Here is a 20,200-nt window from a genome sequence, read left to right as displayed (position 1 = left end):
CGCACAAAGCACAACCATGTAACCACTTAACAGGTCAAGAAATAGAACTATTGTTATTTAATCACCACCCTAGTCGCAAAGAGTCGGACACGACTGAGCAACTGAACTGAACTGAACTAGCTACAATTCTGTGTCCAGAAACATGTGGGATGGGGCAGAGTGAGGGGAGGAGGGAGGTGGGCATGAAACCACTACACTTCTGGCCCCAGGCCTGGATTTCCACCTTTATGGCTTGAGAGGTGATTCCCCAAACAGAAGCCTGTTTTCTGCGGTGCTTCTCCTTGTCCTCAAAAGGCAGTAATCTTGACTACCTCGGAAGCCTTCTAAAAGGATTACAAGTGAGGAGGAGTCAATCTGGGGTGCTGGCTCGAGCCTCATTTGGCTGTCCGGGATCGAGGGACAGGACAGAAAAGTCTGGAACCTGGAGGCGACGAAACTAACCGTGAAAGACTACAACTCCCATCATACTCTGGGGCAGCGACGCCTGCGCATTGAATGCCGGTTGCCCATGCGGCCCTAGGGCTGGGAGCGCCGCGCTGCGCCGCGCTCCGCTTCGGGGGAGGCCATGGCGGAACCTTCCCAGGCCTCTACCCCGGCCCCTGCCGCGCAGCCCCGTCCGCTTCAGTCCCCAGCCCCTGCCCCAACTCCGACTCCTACCCTCAGCCCAGCTTCGGCCCCCACTCCGGCTCCCACTCCGGCACCAGCCCCTGCCCCAGCTACAGCCCCAGCCGGGAGCACAGGGACTGGGGTGCCCGGGGTAGGAAGTGGGGGTACCGGGAGCGGGGGTGATCCGGCTCGACCTGGCCTGAGCCAGCAGCAGCGCGCCAGCCAAAGGAAGGCGCAAGTCCGGGGGCTGCCGCGCGCCAAGAAGCTTGAGAAGCTAGGGGTCTTCTCGGCTTGCAAGGTGGGGGCGGGGCCTGGGGGTAATAGGGGGCGGGGCTTGGGGCATCCTAGGGCTTGGGTGGGAATCGGGGCAAAGCTGTGACAGGGGAGCGGCTACTCTTCCCCGGGTTACACGCTTATTGACTGATATTTCTGCTTCCAGGCCAATGAAACCTGCAAGTGTAATGGCTGGAAAAACCCCAAGCCCCCCACTGCACCCCGTATGGATCTGCAGCAGCCAGCGGCGAACCTGAGCGAGCTGTGCCGCAGCTGTGAGCACCCTTTGGGTAAGGCAGATAGTACCCGTGGAACTGGGGTTGGGGAGGTGGAAGTGCTGGGTCCTGCTTGGACAGGACCACACAGTTTCATCTCTGAAAGACAGAAGATGCCTCCTAAGGAGGAATTGGGCTGGGAGTGTGTATGCCCCAAGGAAGCAGAAAGGAAACCTCCCACCAAAAGAGACAAGAGGCCCCCCAGGGCTGACATAGGAGCAGTCAGTCTCATTGCCTGGTCACACTGGTCAGAGGGACTGAGGATGTGTCTTGGCTGGCAATAATGAGGAGGAGGAAGTCCTGTTGATTTTTTTCTGTCAGTTTTTCCCAACTACCACTTATTCTTACAGCTGACCACGTGTCCCACCTGGAGAACGTGTCGGAGGATGAGATTAACCGGCTGCTGGGGATGGTGGTGGACGTGGAGAATCTGTTCATGTCTGTTCATAAGGAGGAGGACACGGACACCAAGCAGGTCTATTTCTACCTCTTCAAGGTGAGCTTCCTTCAAATGAGAGTGTGAGTGGGCAAAAGGGAGGCTGGGAAGGTCTGCAGCTCTGTGCTCCACTGATCTCTACCCCTCCCTCTTCCTGCAGCTCCTGCGGAAATGCATCCTGCAGATGACCCGGCCTGTGGTGGAGGGGTCCCTGGGCAGCCCCCCATTTGAGAAGCCTAATATTGAGCAGGTGGGATGAGGAAGGTGGTAAGAGGATTGAGGGCATCTTGGAGGAGCGGGGACCCTGTGTTATCTGCCGCCCCCCGCCTGCCCTGAGAACAGGGGAGAGGTTAGGAGAAAGGAGATTGCTTTGTGCTAACCTCAGGGTGGGTATACTAGGTGGGAAGCGGTATAATCTCTCCTGCTCAAAGTGAGAGTGAAAGCCCGAGAGAGCCCCCTGCCCTCAGGAAGCACCTTACTTTTGGATAAGAAGGCCATGCTAGCTGCTCACACCTCTTCTCCTATTTTTTCCCTTCCCCTCCCCGCCCAGGGCGTGCTAAACTTTGTGCAGTACAAGTTTAGTCACCTGGCTCCCCGGGAGAGGCAGACGATGTTCGAGCTCTCAAAGATGTTCCTGCTCTGCCTTAACTACTGGAAGCTTGAGACACCTGCCCAATTTCGGCAGAGGTCTCAGGCCGAGGATGTGGCTACCTACAAGGTCAATTACACCAGGTAGGTCCAGCCAGGGATAGCATGGGGGGAGGCTTGTAGGCTCAGCCTGAACTTGGTTTCTGCTCTCCCTTACCACCTCCTCCTCTTGCAGATGGCTCTGCTACTGCCACGTGCCCCAGAGCTGCGATAGCCTCCCCCGGTATGAGACCACTCACGTCTTCGGGCGCAGCCTTCTCCGCTCCATCTTCACGGTTACCCGGCGACAGCTGCTAGAGAAGTTCCGAGTAGAGAAGGACAAGCTGGTGCCCGAGAAGAGGACCCTCATCCTCACCCACTTCCCCAAGTAAGGCTCGTTCTGGCCCATCAGGACCTTGCACCACGCTCACATCCTCCCTCTTGTCCCCTTTTTCCAGGAAGGCTTCCTGGATTGGTCCCTCTTCTCCCTCCATGAACCTTCTGGGATCTGGACCTCTACCTGGGAGGCTTGCCCAAGGCCCAGGTGTAATTCACTAGCTCTTTGCCTGTCTGTATACTGGTGGGATGGCAGGTATATGGCCTGAGTGCTAGTGCTGCCCCTGCCCACCCACCTGGTAGACGTGACTGCCTGTTTCCCGTGGGGCATGGACACAGCTCAGAATCCGTCTCACCACAGCATTCCAAGAAACCAGAGCTTACACTTGAAGAGAAGCCAGTTTCCACCCCTGTTCTAGTCCTTCTGTAAGATTTTTCTCTGTTTTGCCACACTGTCTTTTCATTTTAAACGTGGTTCATAGGTATCCACAGATTTCCAAGTGGTGCAGTGGTAAAGAATCCACCTGCCAGTGCAGGAGATATAAGAGATGGGTTTCGATCCCTGGGTCAGGAAGATTCCCTGGAGGAGGGCATGGCAACCCCCTCCAGTATTTCTGCCTGGAAAATTCCATGGACAGAGGAGCCTGGCAGGCTACAGTGTATGGGGTTGCACAGAGTCGGACTAGATGGAGCAACACACACACAACCCACATACACACACACATCACATCACACACATACACACCACACCACACACACATACCCACCCCACACATACCCACCCCACATAAACACCATACCAGACACACACCCCATACACACCACACCACGTCACACACACATACCCACCCCCCACACACACCACACCACACACACTCCCACCCCACACATACACTCCCCACATACACACCACACCACACACACACCCCCACACACCACACCCACATACACACACACCTCACACACACACACACCCACACCACACATACACACCCCACACACACACCACACCACACACACCCCACACATACACACCCCACATACACACCACACACACCCACATACACGCCCCCACACACATCCCACACCGCACCACAGACACACACCCACCCCACACATAGACACCCCACATACACACACCACACACACCCTATACACACACCACACCCACATAAACACACACCCCGCACACACACCACACCACACACACCCCCACTCCCACCCCACACATACACAGCCCACACATACCCCACACCATACACACACCACACCACACCCACACACCACACCACACCCACACACACCACACCACACACTCTCTCTCCCTCCTGACTGATCCAGACCCTCCTATGCTCCTCCAGCCACCAGGTGGGAGCAAGAGGTATCAGGAGAGGGTGGAGTCCCATTTCGATACTGAGGCCCAGGGTGACTGGGTGCCCTGCCTGGTGCGCAGCACAGGATGGCATCATTTCAGGCCTTGTCCCCCTGCACTCCTCACCCTGGCATACTGGGCCTCTGATCTCTTCTGAATCATCCTGTCCTCCTATCTTCAGAGAGGGGCTCCCAGAGCACAGAGGCCATCTTTGTCTCCCAGGTCCCTGGGCGGTCTCCAGTCCCTGTGTCTGGCCCAGGCTGCTCCCTGTCGGAGGACAGAGTTGTGGGACAGATTGTACCCTTCCCCACAGATTCCTGTCCATGCTGGAGGAGGAGATCTATGGGGCAAACTCTCCGATCTGGGAGTCGGGCTTCACCATGCCGCCCTCAGAGGGAACGCAACTGGTGCCCCGGCCAGGTACATGCTGCACGCAGCAGGCTGTCTGCTTGGCCTTCCTGGCTGAGCTCAGCGCCTCTGGGGGAGGAGGGGCTGCGACTGGGAGCAGGGGGGAAGTGCAGGAGGGCTCGACAGGAGTGGGAGAGCCAGGCTATCTTTGCGGGATACACCCTACCTTTGAGTTCCATCCCGATTGTTTCCTCTTTCGCTCTCTCAGCTACAGTCAGCGCTGCAGTTGTTCCCAGTGCCCCCATCTTCAGCCCCACCATGGGTGGGAGCAGCAACAGCTCCTTGAGCCTGGATTCTGGAGGCGCTGAGCCCATGCCAGGTGGGTACTTGACCCCTGACCTCCACCCCTCGTTTCCCCCACCCAGCCCTGGCCCGGTCTCTCTTGCTGTGCCTGGGAGACCTTGCCAACCCCCTCAGCAGGCGAGAAGAGGAAGCTCCCAGAAAACCTGACCCTGGAGGATGCCAAGCGGCTCCGTGTGATGGGTGACATCCCCATGGAGCTGGTTAATGAGGTCATGCTCACCATCACCGACCCCGCCGCCATGCTAGGGCCCGAGGTGGGCAGCCCAGCCTCCCAACCCATTGGGCGGGGGCTCACCCCCGGAGACCCTGGCTCATCACTCCCTGCTCTGGTTCCCAGACGAGCCTGCTGTCGGCCAACGCCGCCCGGGATGAGACTGCTCGCCTGGAAGAGCGCCGAGGCATCATTGAGTTCCACGTCATCGGCAACTCGCTCACACCCAAGGCCAATCGGCGGGTGTTGCTGTGGCTGGTGGGGCTACAGAATGTCTTCTCCCACCAGCTGCCGCGAATGCCCAAGGAGTACATTGCCCGCCTCGTCTTCGACCCGTAGGTCCCTGGGAGAGCCCAGGCCACCCCCCACTGCTCCCTGGGCCTCTTCCTCCATCCCTGGGGAATTCTTGCTCCTTAGTTCCCAGCACTGTGTGCAGCTCAGGCCTCCGGGGTGGTGGGTTCCTGAGGAACATTCAGGGGACGGGTAAGGCCTGTGACCTGAGCTCTCTCCCCTCAGGAAGCACAAGACTCTGGCCTTGATCAAGGACGGGCGGGTCATTGGTGGGATTTGCTTCCGCATGTTTCCCACCCAGGGCTTCACGGAGATCGTCTTCTGTGCTGTCACCTCTAATGAGCAGGTCAAGGTGAGTCTATGCTCGCCCCCAGTGTGGGTGGAGGTCAGGGAGCTCCTGGTCCCAGCTTCATCCCACCCCCTGCTTCCGAGTCTGGACCAGGTCAGAGCAGCACAATAGTGACACAGCTGCCCCCAAGCCTTCTTTTAATGGCCCGACACTTCCTCACATCCCCACAAGGTGGCAGTTGTAATTTGATAACTGAATTAAGAAAACACCTGTCAACACAGGGTGCCCAAGAATTAGTAACACTTGTTTTCCGCTAGTTTTATGGAGATGCAACTGACATGTAGGACTGTGTAAGTTTAGGATGTACAGCCTGATGCTTCGACTTATATACATCATGAAACAACCACAGCGAACATCTGTCATCTTATATAGGTACAAAATGAAAGGAGCAGAGAAAAAATGCTTTTTCCTTTGTGATGAGAACTCTCCAGATTTATAGCAACACTTTTAAATGGATCTGTGTTTCCTTCATCACAAGAACATGTACATGCATCGGAGAGTTGATAATTTTTACAACAGTCCCGCTCTGGGTGGTCGTCCTGTCTTCTATCCTGTCACAACAGGCCGACTAGTAGGGTCCCCGGTTTGTCTTATCTATTTTTTAAAATGGTGTGGCTACTTTATTTTTAATTTTTATTTTTTGGCTGCACTGTGAGGCTTGCCAGGTCTTAGTTCCCCAACTAGAATCAAACCCACACCCTTGGCAGTGAAAGCAAGGTATCCTAACCACTGGACCACCAGAAGATTCCATGATTGTCCCATTTTCCATAACTCAGATCTGCGTGGTGCCTCTGGTCCTAATGTTTGTGGATGACAGGGTGTCTCTTTGGGGTTCAGATGTCATGATGAGGGGGGCCCTTGTGATCCCCTCTCCCCTTTCCTCCAGTTCTGAGGCCCAGGGACTGGGAACCGTGGCCTGTGGACCACAGCTTCCCGGTTGGGTTTAGATCCAGGCTCTCCCTGCCATGGCTGGTCAGCTGACCTGGACATATTTCCTGACATAGCTGAGTTTCAGTTTTTTCTTCTGTAAGATGGAGGTAATGATAGCTGTTTCATGGGTTAACTTGAGGATTGCTCTGTAAAGAACCAAGCGTCGCACCTGGCCTGGAGTAAGCGCTTAGAAACCCAGCATCCTTCGCTTTTCTCCCTATAAGCTCCCCTTCCTCTGCCGGTCGCCTTTCCTCCTACCTGACTCGGATCCCCTGGCTGTCCCCACCTCCTTTCCAGTCGGCTCCCTCCTGTCCCTGCCCTCCTCTCCCCACCCTCCTGAGACCGCTCTAGCTGTAGGCCTGCCTCCTCCCACCTGATGAGCTCTGCCCGCTCCCCTGCAGGGCTATGGCACTCACCTGATGAACCACCTGAAGGAGTATCACATCAAGCACAACATTCTCTACTTCCTCACCTACGCCGACGAGTACGCCATCGGCTACTTCAAGAAGCAGGTGACTCTCACCTCTGTTTGCCCACTGGGGTCAGGGGTCATTCTGTCTCGCCCCCGGTGTGGGTGGGCTTCATGTCCCCTGTTCCATCCAGCACCTGTAGGGAAGTCCTTCATGCCTGTCTTTCTCCCTCCTGCTGCTGCCCTAGGGAAGAGGCAGCTGGGAGAGCTGGGAAGTTCTCAGGGTGGGGCGCAGGGGGCGGGGGTGAATCAGGAAGGGCTGCCGGCCTGGAAATGTTCCAGGGACAGATTCAAGCTGGAAGAGCCTTGCTGATGGGTTGGTGGTAACTCTCCACTCCCTAGGGCTTCTCCAAGGACATCAAGGTGCCCAAGAGCCGCTACTTGGGCTACATCAAGGACTACGAGGGTGCGACACTGATGGAGTGTGAGCTGAACCCTCGAATCCCCTACACAGAGCTGTCCCACATCATCAAGAAGCAGAAGGAGGTACGTGTGCTCACGTGCGTGTCTCCATGGGGCTCTCCATGAACATGCGCTTGAGTGAACACGTGTGTGGGTATAGAGATGCATATATACCTGCCGTGCACACATGAAGTGGGGCTGGCCAGGGTCTTGGTTCTTGCGCTGCCTCGAGGGGCAAGTGGGGGAGCCCTCCCTGCCTGCGGCCGGAGAGTCTGGTTGCTGGAGCTGGGTTGGCCTCTCAGACCCTTCCTTCCCTCAGATCATCAAGAAGCTGATTGAGCGCAAACAGGCCCAGATCCGAAAGGTCTATCCCGGGCTCAGCTGCTTCAAGGAGGGTGTGCGCCAGATCCCTGTGGAGAGCGTCCCTGGCATTCGTGAGCAAGGGTCTTGGCATGGGAGGGGGTGTGCTGCTCGGGGTGTGGATAGGCATTCTTAAGGGTGTTCTCCCATTTTGCAGGAGAGACAGGCTGGAAGCCAGTGGGGAAGGAGAAAGGGTGAGTGTTGTGTGGAGGGAGTGGACAGTGTGGGGCAAGGGTGGCAGAGGGCCCAGGAGCCTCAGACTCGGCCTCTCTCACTCCAGGAAGGAGTTGAAGGACCCTGACCAGCTCTACACAACCCTCAAAAACCTGCTGGCCCAGATCAAGGTGGGGAGACCAGGCTCTCTTCTGGGGGTCCCTGTGCCAAAGGCTGTGGCTTTCTGACCAAGGGTGAGGGGGTGGCAGTCCCGAGTTGGGCAGGGGCACAGTGGATCTGGACCCAGCTTGACTGTCCTCTGCAGTCCCACCCCAGTGCCTGGCCTTTCATGGAGCCCGTGAAGAAGTCGGAGGCCCCAGACTACTACGAGGTCATCCGCTTCCCCATCGGTGAGGACCCTTCCTTCTAACCCCTTCCTCCCACACCTGCCCCAGCTCCAGCCCTCCATGGCCGGGCAGCCTCTCAAAGGCATGCCCTTTCCTCTGTTGCTGCCCAGACCTGAAGACCATGACAGAGAGGCTGCGCAGCCGCTACTATGTGACCCGGAAGCTTTTTGTGGCCGACCTGCAGCGGGTCATTGCCAACTGCCGCGAGTACAACCCCCCGGACAGCGAGTACTGCCGGTGCGCCAGCGCCCTGGAGAAGTTCTTCTACTTCAAGCTCAAGGAGGGCGGGCTCATTGACAAGTAGTCCAGCCTTGGACCTCGGCCTCAACGTGGAATGTCTCTTCCTCCAGTTCTGATCTCATCCCTGGGGTGCCCCTGTGCCCAGGTCCCCCTCTGTCTGAGACACTCCAGCCTGGGACCCTCCAGCCCCTGATCCTGCAGCCCTTTCTGGGCCCTGAGGCATCCCCAAGGCTGCAGCTCTGTCCCACCTTTCATCATGTCTGAGCTTGGGAATGGATCTCCCTGGTCTGGGAGCCTCTAAGCATGGCTAGTGGCCAGAGAATAAACGCTGCCCCGCCCTGGTGCCCCACCCCACCCCCACCCCCCGCCCCTCTTCCTGATCTGATCCCCACTCCCCACACACACACTCACACACTCCCCACAAGCGATACAGCTTTGGAATCCTGGGCCTTGCTCAGATCACTGGTTCCTCAAGGGCAGGATTCCCAATTTTAGCTTGAGTGGGGGGCATCAGAGCTTGGAAGCTCAAGCTGGACTGAAGGGGCCATGCCTCACCCGGCACTGTTCTGTTAGTCCCCTAGGGGTAGGGGGCATGGGGACCATTCATTTCCTGGCATTAATCCCTCCAAGGGAACAATAAAGTTTTGGTTTTGTTTTGTCTTGTGTGGTGGTTTCCTCAGTAAAATCCCCTGCTGACCCTGTTCCGCCAATATCCCCTGCAAGCTGGGGCTGCCCTTCCCAGCAAGCCTCTGGCCCCTCCCGTTCCTGTCCCCCCGCCCCCCGCGCCCCGCCCCCGCCTTCTCCGTGCTGGCTGTTCCTGGGGGAGGGGCTGAGCAGGACCCAGGCTGCTGTCCCATTCGGTCAGCAGCATTTCTCTTCCCCTCACTGCCCACCCTCACCCTGCACCACCCCCCGACCCCCGGCCCCCAGAAGCACAGGATTTGTTTTTCTGAAGGGCCTGGAAGGGAGATTCCTAGATTGATCTCTGCTGGGCTGGCTCCTCCCCTCAGTTTCAGTTTCGATTTCCTTCTCTGCAGAGCCCAGCAGCATTTGGGCTGAGCCGGCAAGGCTGCAGGCGAGACAGACCCTGTCAGCATATCTGGGGCTGGCGTGGTCTGCTCCCACCCAGCTCAGGTTCCCGGTAGGTCCCAATGTTGCCCTGCCCCTTCTCCCTCGAGCGGGGAAGATGTTCCCACCCACCACCGCCCCACGCCCTGCACAAAGAGCTCCCCCAACCAGATGGAGCTGGCCAGGAAGGGGGAGTGGCTCTGACAGGGGCTGGGCCTGGGAGGGAGCCAGGAGGGTCTTTGGGTCTGAGCTCCCTGCCATTTCCAGGATGGAGCTGCGACCCTACCAGTGGGAGGTGATCATGCCCGCCCTGGAGGGGAAGAATATCATCATATGGCTGCCCACAGGCTCTGGGAAGACCAGGGCAGCTGCTTATGTGGCCAAGAGGCATTTAGAGACCGTGGACGGAGCCAAGGTGGTTGTATTGGTCAACAGGGTGAGTGTCCTGCCCTCCCCACACTGTGGCTTCTCAGTTCCTCAGGTAACCTCTCAGGAGCCTCCAGAACTCCAAAGTGGCTGTGACCATCTCTAAGTTTCCCTGTCTCTTCACCCATTCCAGAAGCCAGCTATGTGCTGAGGGGTTCACCTGGCTCCACCCCCATCCCCCAGACCCTCATCTAGCTTCCTCCCCCGTCTCATTCTCCACCTCCAGGTGCACCTGGTGACCCAGCATTATGAGGAGTTCAGCCGCATGCTGGACAGACGCTGGACCATCACAACCCTGAGCGGGGACATGGGGCCACGAGCTGGCTTTGGCCACATGGCCCGGAGGCACGACCTGCTCATCTGCACAGCTGAGCTGCTGCAGAAGGCACTGGCCAGCCCGGAAGAGGAGGAGCATGTGGAACTCAATGGTGAGGGCTGTGGGCAGGGGGAAAGGGTACGCCCGAGGCACCCTGCCTGGGGGACCCCAAGGCTCCTGTTGTAGTAAAGGAACACTTTATAGAATGAGGAATTCCCCATTCACCAAACCCCAGCATACACCCCAGTAGAAACAGATCTGGCTAGAGTGCAGGATTTCGGGCAGATCCCTTGCCCCAGCTGAGCCTTAGTTTACTAATCTGCAAGATGGAGGTAAATTGTCCCTACCTGGCCCGTTCTCTGGGGCCCAGGTGCAGGCTGTGAAGGGAGGGAGGGATTCTCAGATGAGCTGTAAGGACTGCGCGAAACAAAGCTTATGGGAAGAAGGGCTGTGCAAACTCAGGTCATAACCTTCCCTTTGTGCCCCCAGCCTTCTCCCTGCTGGTGGTGGATGAGTGTCACCACACGCACAAAGATACCGTCTACAATATCATCCTGAGCCGATACCTGGAGCTGAAACTCCAGAGGACCCGGCCGCTGCCACAGGTGCTGGGTCTCACCGCCTCCCCAGGCACTGGCGGTGCCTCCACGCTCAAGGGGGCCATTGACCACGTCCTGCAGGTCAGCTTGGCCCCTGTGACCCACCCACCCTGCCCTATACCATGCCCATCAGCTCTCCCCAGGCTGCCCCTGGCGGGGAGGGTTGGGGTCCCTTCCCCACCTAAGCGCTAGCCTCGCGCTTAGAATAATCTCCCAAGTCCACTCGAGCTTATAAAGTCCCACATGATCGAGCCCCTGCCTACCTCCCACCTTCATTTCCTGCACCTTCTCCTCCCTGCCACCCCCCGCCCAACTCCCACTTTTCTGACCTTCTCTCTGAATCGTGAGCATGTCAGGCTTGTCCTCATCTCAGGACCTTTGGCATCTGCCACTTCTTCTGCCCTGAGTGTCTTTATCCTGCATTTCACCTGTCGGTTCTTTCTCATCATTCAGGGAACAGCTTAAATGTCACCTGTTCAGAGTTTTCCCTGATCATCACTGCACTGTTCCATACCAATTTTATTTTTTTCAGAGCTAGTTAACACTACTTGAAATACTCTCATTCTGTTACTCTTTACTCGTTTATCATTTGTCTCCCCATTTCCAATGTAAGATGCTTTATATCCCCAGGAACTAGAACAGTACTGTGCATACAGCAGGGGCAATAGCTATTTGATTTTGTTGTTGTTTGTTTTTAAAATTTACTTATTTATTTTTGGCTGCATTGGGTCTTCTTTGCTGCTGTGCACAGGCTTCCTCCTGATGCAGAGAGTGGGGGCAACTCTTAGTGTGGTATTCTGACTTCTCATTGCAGTGGCTTCTCTTTTTGTGGGGCACAGGCTCTAGGTTCGTGGGTTCAGTAGTTGTGGCTCGTGGGCTCTAGAGCGCAGGCTCAGTAGTTGTGGTGCAAGGGTTCAGTTGCCCTGAGACATGTGGAATCTTCCTGGACCAGGGACGGAACCCAAGTACGTTGCATTGGCTGCTGCTGCTGCTAAGTCGCTTCAGTCGTGTCCAACTCTGTGCAACCCCAGAGACGGCAGCCCACCAGGCTCCCCCGTCCCTGGGATTCTCCAGGCAAGAACCTTGGAGTGGGTTGCCATTTCCTTCTCCAATGCATGAAAGTGAAAAGTGAAAGGGAAGTCGCTCAGCCGTGTCTGACTCTTAGCGATCCCATGGACTGCAGCCTACCAGGCTCCTCCGTCCATGGGATTTTCCAGGCAAGAGTACTGGAGTGGGGTGTTGCATTGGCTAGTGGGTTCTTAATCACTAGACCACCATGGCAGTCCACAAGATGTTGGTTGAATACATGAATCCCCATTCCTGATGGCCCTGCTTCAGCCCACCCTGCCCCAAAGCTCTGCCCATTGTCCCCACACCTCCCCCCACCCCCATTCCAATGAACCCCTCTCTGTTGCCCCAGCTCTGTGCCAACCTGGACACATGGCGCATCATGTCACCCCAGGACCATAGCCCCCAGCTGCAGGAGCACAGCCACCAGCCCTGCAAACAGTATGACCTCTGCCACAGGCACACCCAGGTACGTAGAGGGAAGGCTGGGGCCAGGGGTGGGGTCTGGTGTCAAGTTAGGGCACCTGGGATTGAGCTCTGACTCCACCCTCACCAGCTATGTGGTTCCAGGTTATTTGCTTTTGTCTCAACCTCCATTTCTCCTTTCCATGAAATGGGGCAGACACAGCCCATGCCCTCAGCCTGCTGTTTGTTTAGACTCAGATGCCACTGTGGGGGAATCTCTCAAAACCCTGGGCACGGTTTGCAAACTGTAAAGCTGGGCACTTTGTCCTGAGGCTGTTCCAGGCTCGTTCATGCGGTGCAGACACTGCCTGGTGTCTGCTCTGATGGGGCTGGACAGGACTAGACAGACATCACTGTGCTCAAGCCAGAGGTCAGGGGTGCAGACAGAGCAGGAGCAGGGTGCAGGACCCCGGCTCCTACCTCCAACCAGGACTCCTCCACCCAGCTGGCCTCCCTCTGGGGCTGGCTCCTCTCCAGCTCCGATATGCCGCCAGTAGCAACGCAGCTTCACCCAGAGATCAGCTTCCCCACTAGGTGCCCATTCCCTCTATGTGTTTGGAAATCCCCTCACACCCTCACTCTTCTCGCCCAGGACCCGTTTGGGGACATGCTGAAGAAGCTCATGGACCAAATCCACGACCACCTAGAGATGCCCAAGTTGAGACGGGACTTCGGGACGCAGACCTATGAGCAGCAAGTGGTGGAACTGAGCCAGGATGGTGAGGGGGGCACCCTAGGGGAAGGTTGGGAGGTGGGGGCGATCCGGGGTGGGGCCAGCCTGAGCGGAGCCTTTCGGGGGGCGGAGCCTAGGCGGACGTTGACCCCTGGAGGGGCGTGGCCACTCAGATCCTACAAACCCAACCCTCCCGCAGCGGCTGAGGCGGGGCTCCTGGAGCAGCGGGTGTACGCGCTTCATCTGCGTCGGTACAACGACGCGCTGCTGATCCACGACACGGTCCGCGCGGTGGATGCCCTCGACACGCTGCGGGATTTCTACAACAGGGAGCGCGCCACTAAGACCGGGGTCCTACATGCTGAGCGCTGGCTGCTGGCGCTGTTTGATGGTGAGGCTCGCAGCTGAACTAGAGGTCAGAAGCCAGTCAGGGCACAGGTCCCACCACGGGTGGGAGAAGTCCTAATGAGGGTACTGGGGCCCTAATTTTCTAACCCAAAGTCAAAGTCGAGGATATGACAAAAGATAGTATGCCCTCTTTTGTGAAGGTTTGAGTGGGTGTAACAACTAATTCTTGTTTATGACAAAGATTTTTTTAAAAAACCATTTAATTGGGAACGATCCTTTAAAGTTTGGGATGTGTGGTACCTTTAAACTGGGAAAGTGAGGTGGTCAGAGGGCGAAATGTAAGGCTAGAGGAGGCCTCAGCACAGGTTGGAAGGCAAGGATCCTTCTGAAAAGACCTGAGGTTGAGTCAATCCCAGGGAGCAAAGATTAGCATGAAAAGATCCAGGGGTTACTGAGTGTGGTTGCTCCGTCGTGCCGTGTCCAACGCTTTGCGACCCCATGGACTGTAGCCCGCCAGGCTCCTTTGTCCATGGGATTCTCCAGGCAAGAATACTGGAGAGGGTTGCCATTCCCTTCTTCAGAGGATCTTCCTGACCCATGGATCAAACCTGGGTCGCCTGCATTGCAGGCAGATTCTTTACTGTCTGAGCCATCAGGGAAGCTACCAGGGCAGGCAGAGGGTATCCTTAAATGTGCTTTTGGTGCTGTTCAGGGGAATTAGGCAGGAGCACGTATCCTCAGGCACCCCTCCTCCTGACCCCATACTCCTGTAATGTTATCCCGATGAATCCCCCACCCTAGCCATGCCTTGCCCACCTCCAGGCCTCTGTTTTGGGCTTTTCTGGCAGATCACAAGAATGAGCTGGCCCGCCTGGCAACTAGCGGCCCGGAGAACCCGAAACTGGAGGTGCTGGAAGCGATCCTGCAGAAGCAGTTCAGGAGCCCTGACAGCCCCCGGGGCATCATCTTCACCCGAACCCGCCAGAGCGCTCACTCCCTCCTGCTGTGGCTCCAGCAGCAGCCAGGCCTGCAGACAGTGGGCATCCGGCCACAGGTGTTGATTGGGGCTGGGAACAACAGCCAGAAGACTCAGATGATCCAGATGACACAGGTGTGGGCTCTGGTGGGAGGAGCTGGGGGCTGGGGAGTTCCCTAGAGGAGAAAAGAAGGGGACAAAGTCTTCACCGAGCAATGGGTGACTGATTATGTCTAGGGGGAGGCCAGAGAGCTGGGGCAGAGACAGAGACCCTGAGTTCCCTAATGCTGAAGGTTCCCCTAGTCTGGAGGTCTCTGGGGGAAGAGATGCAGAGGCTTGGGGAATCTATGGGGACAGGCGAGTGATGTCCTCAGAACAGAGAGTCAGGGGCCTGAGAGCTCCTAGAGTAGAGGGGCAGGGACCTTTGGGGACTCCTAACGGAGACAGTCCATCCTAAAGGAAATCAGTCCTGAATATTCATTGAAAGGACTAATGCTGAAGCTGAAACTCCAATACTGTGGCCACCTGATGTGAAGAACTGACTCATTTGCAAAGACCCTGATGCTGGGAAAGACTGAAGGTGGGAGAAGGTAGGAGACAACAGAGGACGAGATGGTTGGATGGCGTCACCGACTCAATGGACATGAGTTTGAGCAAGCTCTGGGAGTTGGTGATGGACAGGGAGGCCTGGCGTGCTGCAGTCCATGGGGTCGCAAAGAGTTGGACACGACTGAGTGACTGAACTGAAGGGAGACAGAGTTTACATGGTTACCTGGGAAGATGAGCAAGATCCTGGGGGGTACTTGAAGATCGAAGTGGGAATTCAAAGTTCCTCAGGAAAGGGACCAAGGTTGTGAGTAAAAGGGCCAAACCAGGAGAGGCTGAGCTAGCAGGATGATTGGACTGAACCTACATCATTTACCATCTTCTTTCTCTTCCCCTACCCCCCAATCCCAGCGGGACCAGCAAGAAGTAATCCAGAAGTTCCGGACTGGTACCCTGAACCTCCTGGTGGCCACAAGTGTGGCAGAGGAGGGGCTGGACATCCCCCAGTGCAATGTGGTGGTGCGCTATGGGCTCCTGACCAATGAGATCTCCATGGTCCAGGTGCTCAAAGCAGCCCTTCCCCAACCAGCCCTCAAAGGGTGCTGTGTGTGGGACCCCAGCCCCACTTAGGTCCCTCTGTTTTCTCTTTCCCCAGGCAAGGGGCCGGGCCCGGGCCAGCCAAAGCGTATACTCGTTTGTGGCAGCCCAAGGCAGTCGGGAGCTACAGCGGGAGCTAACGAATGAGGCGCTGGAGGCGCTGATGGAACGGGCAGTGGCTGCTGTGCGGGCGATGGACCAGGCCGAGTACCAGGCCAAGGTTTGTGGGCAGCCTGAGGGGAAGGCGGCTGAGGACACTCTGCCTGGAAGGTCTCTGACCACTCACACATACACTCCCTGGGTCCCCCTTCCTCTGGGGGCTAACCTGGCCCACTTGGGAAAGGTAGAGGCTGGAGGCTGGGGGTAGGGCTACCAGGGAAGGCAGTGGCTGTTCTCCAGAATGCCTTGGGAGCAGGGCTTATCCAGGGCTTTGAATTTACCCTTATCACCAAATACTCTGTCTATCTGGGAGAGCCGCCTTACAGCCCTTCTGGAACCAGTGTAGTGGAGTGTGGGAGCGTAGTTGCTCAGTTGTGTCCGATTCTTGTGACCCCCATCGACTGTAGTCTGCCAGACTTCTCTGTGCGTGATGTTCTCCAGGCAAGAACACTGGAGTGGGTAGCCTTTCCCTTCTCCAGGGGATCTTCCTGACCCAGGGATTGAACCCAGGTCTCCTGCATTGCAGGCAGATTCTTTTTCGTCTGAGTCACCATGGGGACTCCCTTCTGGAACCAGAAAGGGGGAAACAAATAGACACATCCACAAAATAAGCCCAGAACCAGGACTGAAATGAGTTCCCCTGAGGTAGGATCACCAATATCCAGGCTTGTTCAGGATGGTCCCTGCTTCTGTTGTCCTTGCAGAATTATTCATGATGCCCCATGCTAGATTCCCTGGTGGCTCAGCTGCTAAAGAATCTGCCTGCAATGCAGGAGACCCTGGTTCAATTCCTGGGTTGGGAAGATCCCCTGGAGGAGGGCATGGCAACCCACTCCAGTATTCTTGCCTGGAGAATGCCCATGGACAGAGGAGCCTGGTGGGCTATAGTCCATGAGGTCACAAAGAGTCGGACACAACTGAGCAATTAAGCACATGTTACATTAAGTGAAGCCACTTTGCACAAAATCCTCCAAAGTAGGGGTAAATATTCAGCAAGAAAGCTTGCTTCCCTCCCATAGTTGTCCCCACCCCCCTATTTTTTGCCACAGAGCTGCTTCTAACAGCTCCAGGAATGGTTGAAGAAGTCCCTTCTGGCTGCTAATGATCTGAGGTCTTTGGGAACCCTTTGCCCCCTGAAAGCATTCCTGGGGTCAGGTCTCTCCGGTCTCAGCCATGCCCAGTGTCCACTCCCATCTCAGATCCGGGATCTGCAGCGGGCAGCGTTGGTCAAGCGGGCAGTCCAGGCAGCCCAGCGAGAGAGTCGGCAGCGCAAGTTCCTGGCGGAGCAGGTGCAGCTCCTCTGCATCAACTGCATGGTGTCCGTGGGCTATGGGAGTGACCTACGGAAGGTGGAGGGTACCCACCACGTCAATGTGAACCCCAACTTCTCGTGAGAACTGTGGAAGGGGATGTTGGGATGGGAAGAGGGGAGAGAGGAAGGGGCATAATGGGGGATGAAGAATCCCTTGCACCCAGACAGTGCTTTGAGAGTTTGGGAGGTTAAAGAGCATTTTAACAACTACCAAGTGTCCATTTTCACAATAGTCTGATTAGACAGGTCTTATCATTATCCCATTTTACAGGTGAGGAAACAGAGGCCCAGAGAAGCTAAGTGACTTGCCCGAGTCCCCACAGCCACTGTGTGGTTGAGCAAGAGTTGGAATTCAGGAAGCCAAATGCTGAGAGGCCACAAACTGGCCCCTTGGTCCTACCTACTTTGAAGACCTGAAGAGGGCTAATTGTCCCCAAGCCATCCCCTTGTCTTCTACCATAGAGGGTGACCTTCCCCTATCCTCCATCCATTCATTATTTATTAGGCACCTGCTGTGTGCCAGGCCACGGATCTTCAGTTTCTTGAGGTAGCATTTCCACTATATCTTGTCTTGAAAAAGGCACTGGATTAGAGTATGTGTGGAGGTTAGGGCGATGCAGTGGGAGTAATTGTGATTGACATGAATGGAAGAGGTGGTGAAGGAAGAGATTCTGGAGGAACACAGACTGGCCTGTGGAGGACCTTGAAGGTCAGACCTGAAAGTTTGGCTTTTGTCCTGTAGGCCGTGAGGAGTCTGGGAGGGATTTTTGAGCAAGGGCATGTCAGGGTCAGATGTACATTTTTAGAGGATCACTCTGGAGGTCGGACACGACTGAAGCGACTTAGCAGCAGCAGCAGCAGCTGGAGGTTGGTGGCAGGATGACATGGGGTTGAGAAGAATGGGATAGAAGGATAGGGCAGGGAGAGCTGTTGGGAGACTGTTAAAATCATCTAGGTGCTGAGGCCTGAACTTGGGCAGAAGAGGATGCCGGGGAGGCAGCATAGGCAGAGCATAAGGAAGATGGGGTTTCCCGGCCCTGGGACGTCTCTGTGCCTCTTAACAGGCAGAAAGGCCCAAGGCCCAGGCGGAGGCTTCGCAGGCAGGAGAGCGTGAGACCTGGGGTTGGGGTGGGAAGTGGGGTTCGTGAGGGCTGTGGCCACCCCCATCCCTTTCCAGGATCTACTACAACGTCTCAAAGCAGCCTGTGGACATCAGCAGAAGCTTCAAGGACTGGAGGCCCGGGGGTGCCATTAGCTGCCGGAACTGTGGGGAGGTAAGTGCCGGGGCTGTGGCCCTTCGCTCTAGCTTTGAGAAGTCCTCAGTCTGAGAGGGGGGGCCCACCACCCTGCCCCAGGACCTCCCAATCTGGGGAGCTCCCCCACTATGGTAGGGAGACCACAGTGTGATAATAGGGAGATAGTTCTCAGGCTGAGGTGGGAGACACAGGCCCAGCATGCATGGACCCCGACTGGAGAAAAGAAGCTGTCTGAGGACAGAGACTCAGACCTGGCCATCTCTCTCCTCTCCCCCCAGGCCTGGGGTCTGCAGATAATCTACAAGTCAGTGAAGCTGCCGGTGCTCAAAGTTGGCAGTATGCTGCTGGAGACACCACAAGGGCGAGTCCGGGCCAAGAAGTGGTCCCGTGTGCCCTTCACTGTGCCTGACTTTGACTATGTGCAATACGCCGAGGGCCTGGCGGGCCTCTCTCTGGACTGACTGCCTTGTCCTGCAATGCCCAGCACAGCCTGCAGGGGGCAGAAGAATCCACAACAGCCACCATCTCCTAGGCAAAGCCTGGGTCCAGCCCCTCCCACCAGAGTCACCAGTTCCTGAGTCCTGGCTGACCAACCAGCCACAGAGGAACCCCGGGCTCCCAGGCTGGCTCGACTCGACTCCTACACTGAGGAAGTAGCCGGAGAGCCACAGCTCATCCCAGATCCCCTCACATGTACATAGACACCTTCGTATACACTGGATGGAACTGGGGTGGGGCGGACCTGAGGCAGGAGAATGGCCATCCTGACTAGGCATCGTCACGGCTTCCCTTCAACACTCCTTCCCTGCCAAGGCCACTTCTATGTTTTGTGATTCTCCATAAATTAAAGAAGTGGAAAACGGGTGTAGAAAATGTGTGATATTTGAAAAACAGATGTGTGAGGTATAATTGATACTGCTGTACATATTTATAGTGTATGATTTGATAAGTTTAACATATGTACGCTCTTCCACAATCAAGATAATGAACATCGCCGTCACCCTCAAAACTCCCTTGTTCCCGTTGTAATCTTCTCTTCCCCTTCCTCGTCCGCTGATCTGCTTTGTGCTATATTTCTAATGTCAAAAGCTTTCTTTTTTTTAACACCCCTCTTTATGGCTCTCATTCATGTAACCTTTATTTGGACAAAGCATCAAAAGTCTAAATTTGAGAGCCATCAAGAATGTGAGGCTTTCTCACCTCTTCCACCCCATAATAGGCTCAAACCCCAGTGACCCCTCTCTATCCTCTCCTGACCCCTAGGTCATCTCCCTGGGCTGGGGACAGGCCGAGATCCAGGATTTTGAGGGGTAGGGCTCAGGCAGGCATGGGGTGGGTGGGAGAAGTTGTAAAGGCCTACATTTTCTGTTCTCATTTTAACAAGAAAGAGAAAGGCAAGATCTAGGTTGATTCTTCAGGGAAAGGGCTATTTCTGTAGTAAGAGGCCCAGCAGGCAGGAGTCACCTTCAGGAGGAAGGGAGGGGGTTAGGGCAGAGATTTGAGAGCAGGACAGCAGTCCTTCCTGCCATCACACCTCCTCCTCTCCTGCTGCACCCCTGCTCCTGCCTAAGGATAGATGGGAAATAACGCACACTCCCTTCTTCGGCGTCTTTCTTCAGTCTGCCTCTTGTCTGATTGAGGGCTGACATTCCAGTTCCAGTCTTTTTGGCCTCCACTCCCCCAGAGAGTGTACCCTTCTTTCCTAGGGCCTCTCCTCCTGCTAATCTCCAGCGTTCCTTGGCCCTGGCTCCAGGAGTCACCCTTCTCTCCTGTCCCATCTGTGCCTCCCAGGACTGCTGCTTCTGCCCCTCTGCTCCCCACTTCACCTTCAGTCACGATCTCGCCTGTCAGCAACGTGCCTTTTACAGGTCAATAAAATTAGTGACTGGGGGCAGAGCGGGGTTGGGGGGGGCAGGGGCCCAGGGGTGTTAAGCTCAATGGCC

The 20,200-nt window shown here is 56.2% G+C and overlaps 2 protein-coding genes across 4 annotated transcripts; both read left to right on the top strand.

Annotated features, from left to right (window-relative positions):
- Positions 1-565: 565 nt before the first annotated feature.
- KAT2A (lysine acetyltransferase 2A) lies at positions 566-8,939 on the top strand. 3 transcript variants are annotated; one of them, XM_068976977.1, is made up of 18 exons: positions 566-904; positions 1,046-1,169; positions 1,505-1,650; positions 1,751-1,840; positions 2,141-2,322; positions 2,414-2,605; positions 4,239-4,345; positions 4,542-4,652; positions 4,754-4,890; positions 4,974-5,182; positions 5,364-5,490; positions 6,819-6,929; positions 7,229-7,372; positions 7,608-7,722; positions 7,806-7,842; positions 7,929-7,992; positions 8,127-8,211; positions 8,319-8,939. In XM_068976977.1, exons 1-18 carry the CDS (start codon positions 566-568, stop codon positions 8,510-8,512), a joined length of 2,514 nt encoding a protein of 837 aa, XP_068833078.1. In that variant the 3' UTR covers positions 8,513-8,939. The 3 variants fall into 3 exon arrangements, with proteins under 3 accessions (XP_068833078.1, XP_068833079.1, XP_068833080.1); XM_068976978.1 differs by having other exon boundaries at positions 7,229-7,378; XM_068976979.1 differs by having other exon boundaries at positions 4,751-4,890.
- Positions 8,940-9,465: 526 nt separating this feature from the next.
- Positions 9,466-18,851, top strand: DHX58 (DExH-box helicase 58). Its single transcript, XM_068976836.1, has 13 exons — positions 9,466-9,589; positions 9,784-9,952; positions 10,169-10,370; positions 10,748-10,938; positions 12,278-12,394; positions 12,983-13,109; positions 13,263-13,454; positions 14,260-14,522; positions 15,345-15,494; positions 15,589-15,750; positions 16,889-17,079; positions 18,179-18,275; positions 18,536-18,851. The coding sequence occupies exons 2-13, from the start codon at positions 9,785-9,787 to the stop codon at positions 18,716-18,718; spliced, it is 2,043 nt and encodes a 680-aa protein (XP_068832937.1). The 5' UTR covers positions 9,466-9,589; position 9,784; the 3' UTR covers positions 18,719-18,851.
- The last annotated feature ends 1,349 nt before the right edge of the window (positions 18,852-20,200 follow it).

Source organism: Capricornis sumatraensis, chromosome 8 (genome assembly GCF_032405125.1).
Source record: "Capricornis sumatraensis isolate serow.1 chromosome 8, serow.2, whole genome shotgun sequence".
Classification (NCBI taxonomy): Eukaryota; Metazoa; Chordata; class Mammalia; order Artiodactyla; family Bovidae; genus Capricornis; species Capricornis sumatraensis.
Note: the sequence above shows the minus strand (reverse complement) of the source record. Positions and strands in the feature narration are given on the sequence as shown.

Coding starts and splice junctions, on each gene's coding strand:
- DHX58 (XM_068976836.1), top strand. CDS start 9,785: ATGGAGCTGCGACCCTACCAGTGGGAGGTGATCATGCCCGCCCTGGAG. Junction 10,371..10,747: donor GGAGCATGTGGAACTCAATG/GTGAGGGCTGTG, acceptor TTGTGCCCCCAG/CCTTCTCCCTGCTGGTGGTG. Junction 13,455..14,259: donor GCTGCTGGCGCTGTTTGATG/GTGAGGCTCGCA, acceptor CTTTTCTGGCAG/ATCACAAGAATGAGCTGGCC.
- KAT2A (XM_068976978.1), top strand. CDS start 566: ATGGCGGAACCTTCCCAGGCCTCTACCCCGGCCCCTGCCGCGCAGCCC. Junction 1,841..2,140: donor AGAAGCCTAATATTGAGCAG/GTGGGATGAGGA, acceptor CTCCCCGCCCAG/GGCGTGCTAAACTTTGTGCA. Junction 7,843..7,928: donor CCAGTGGGGAAGGAGAAAGG/GTGAGTGTTGTG, acceptor CTCTCACTCCAG/GAAGGAGTTGAAGGACCCTG.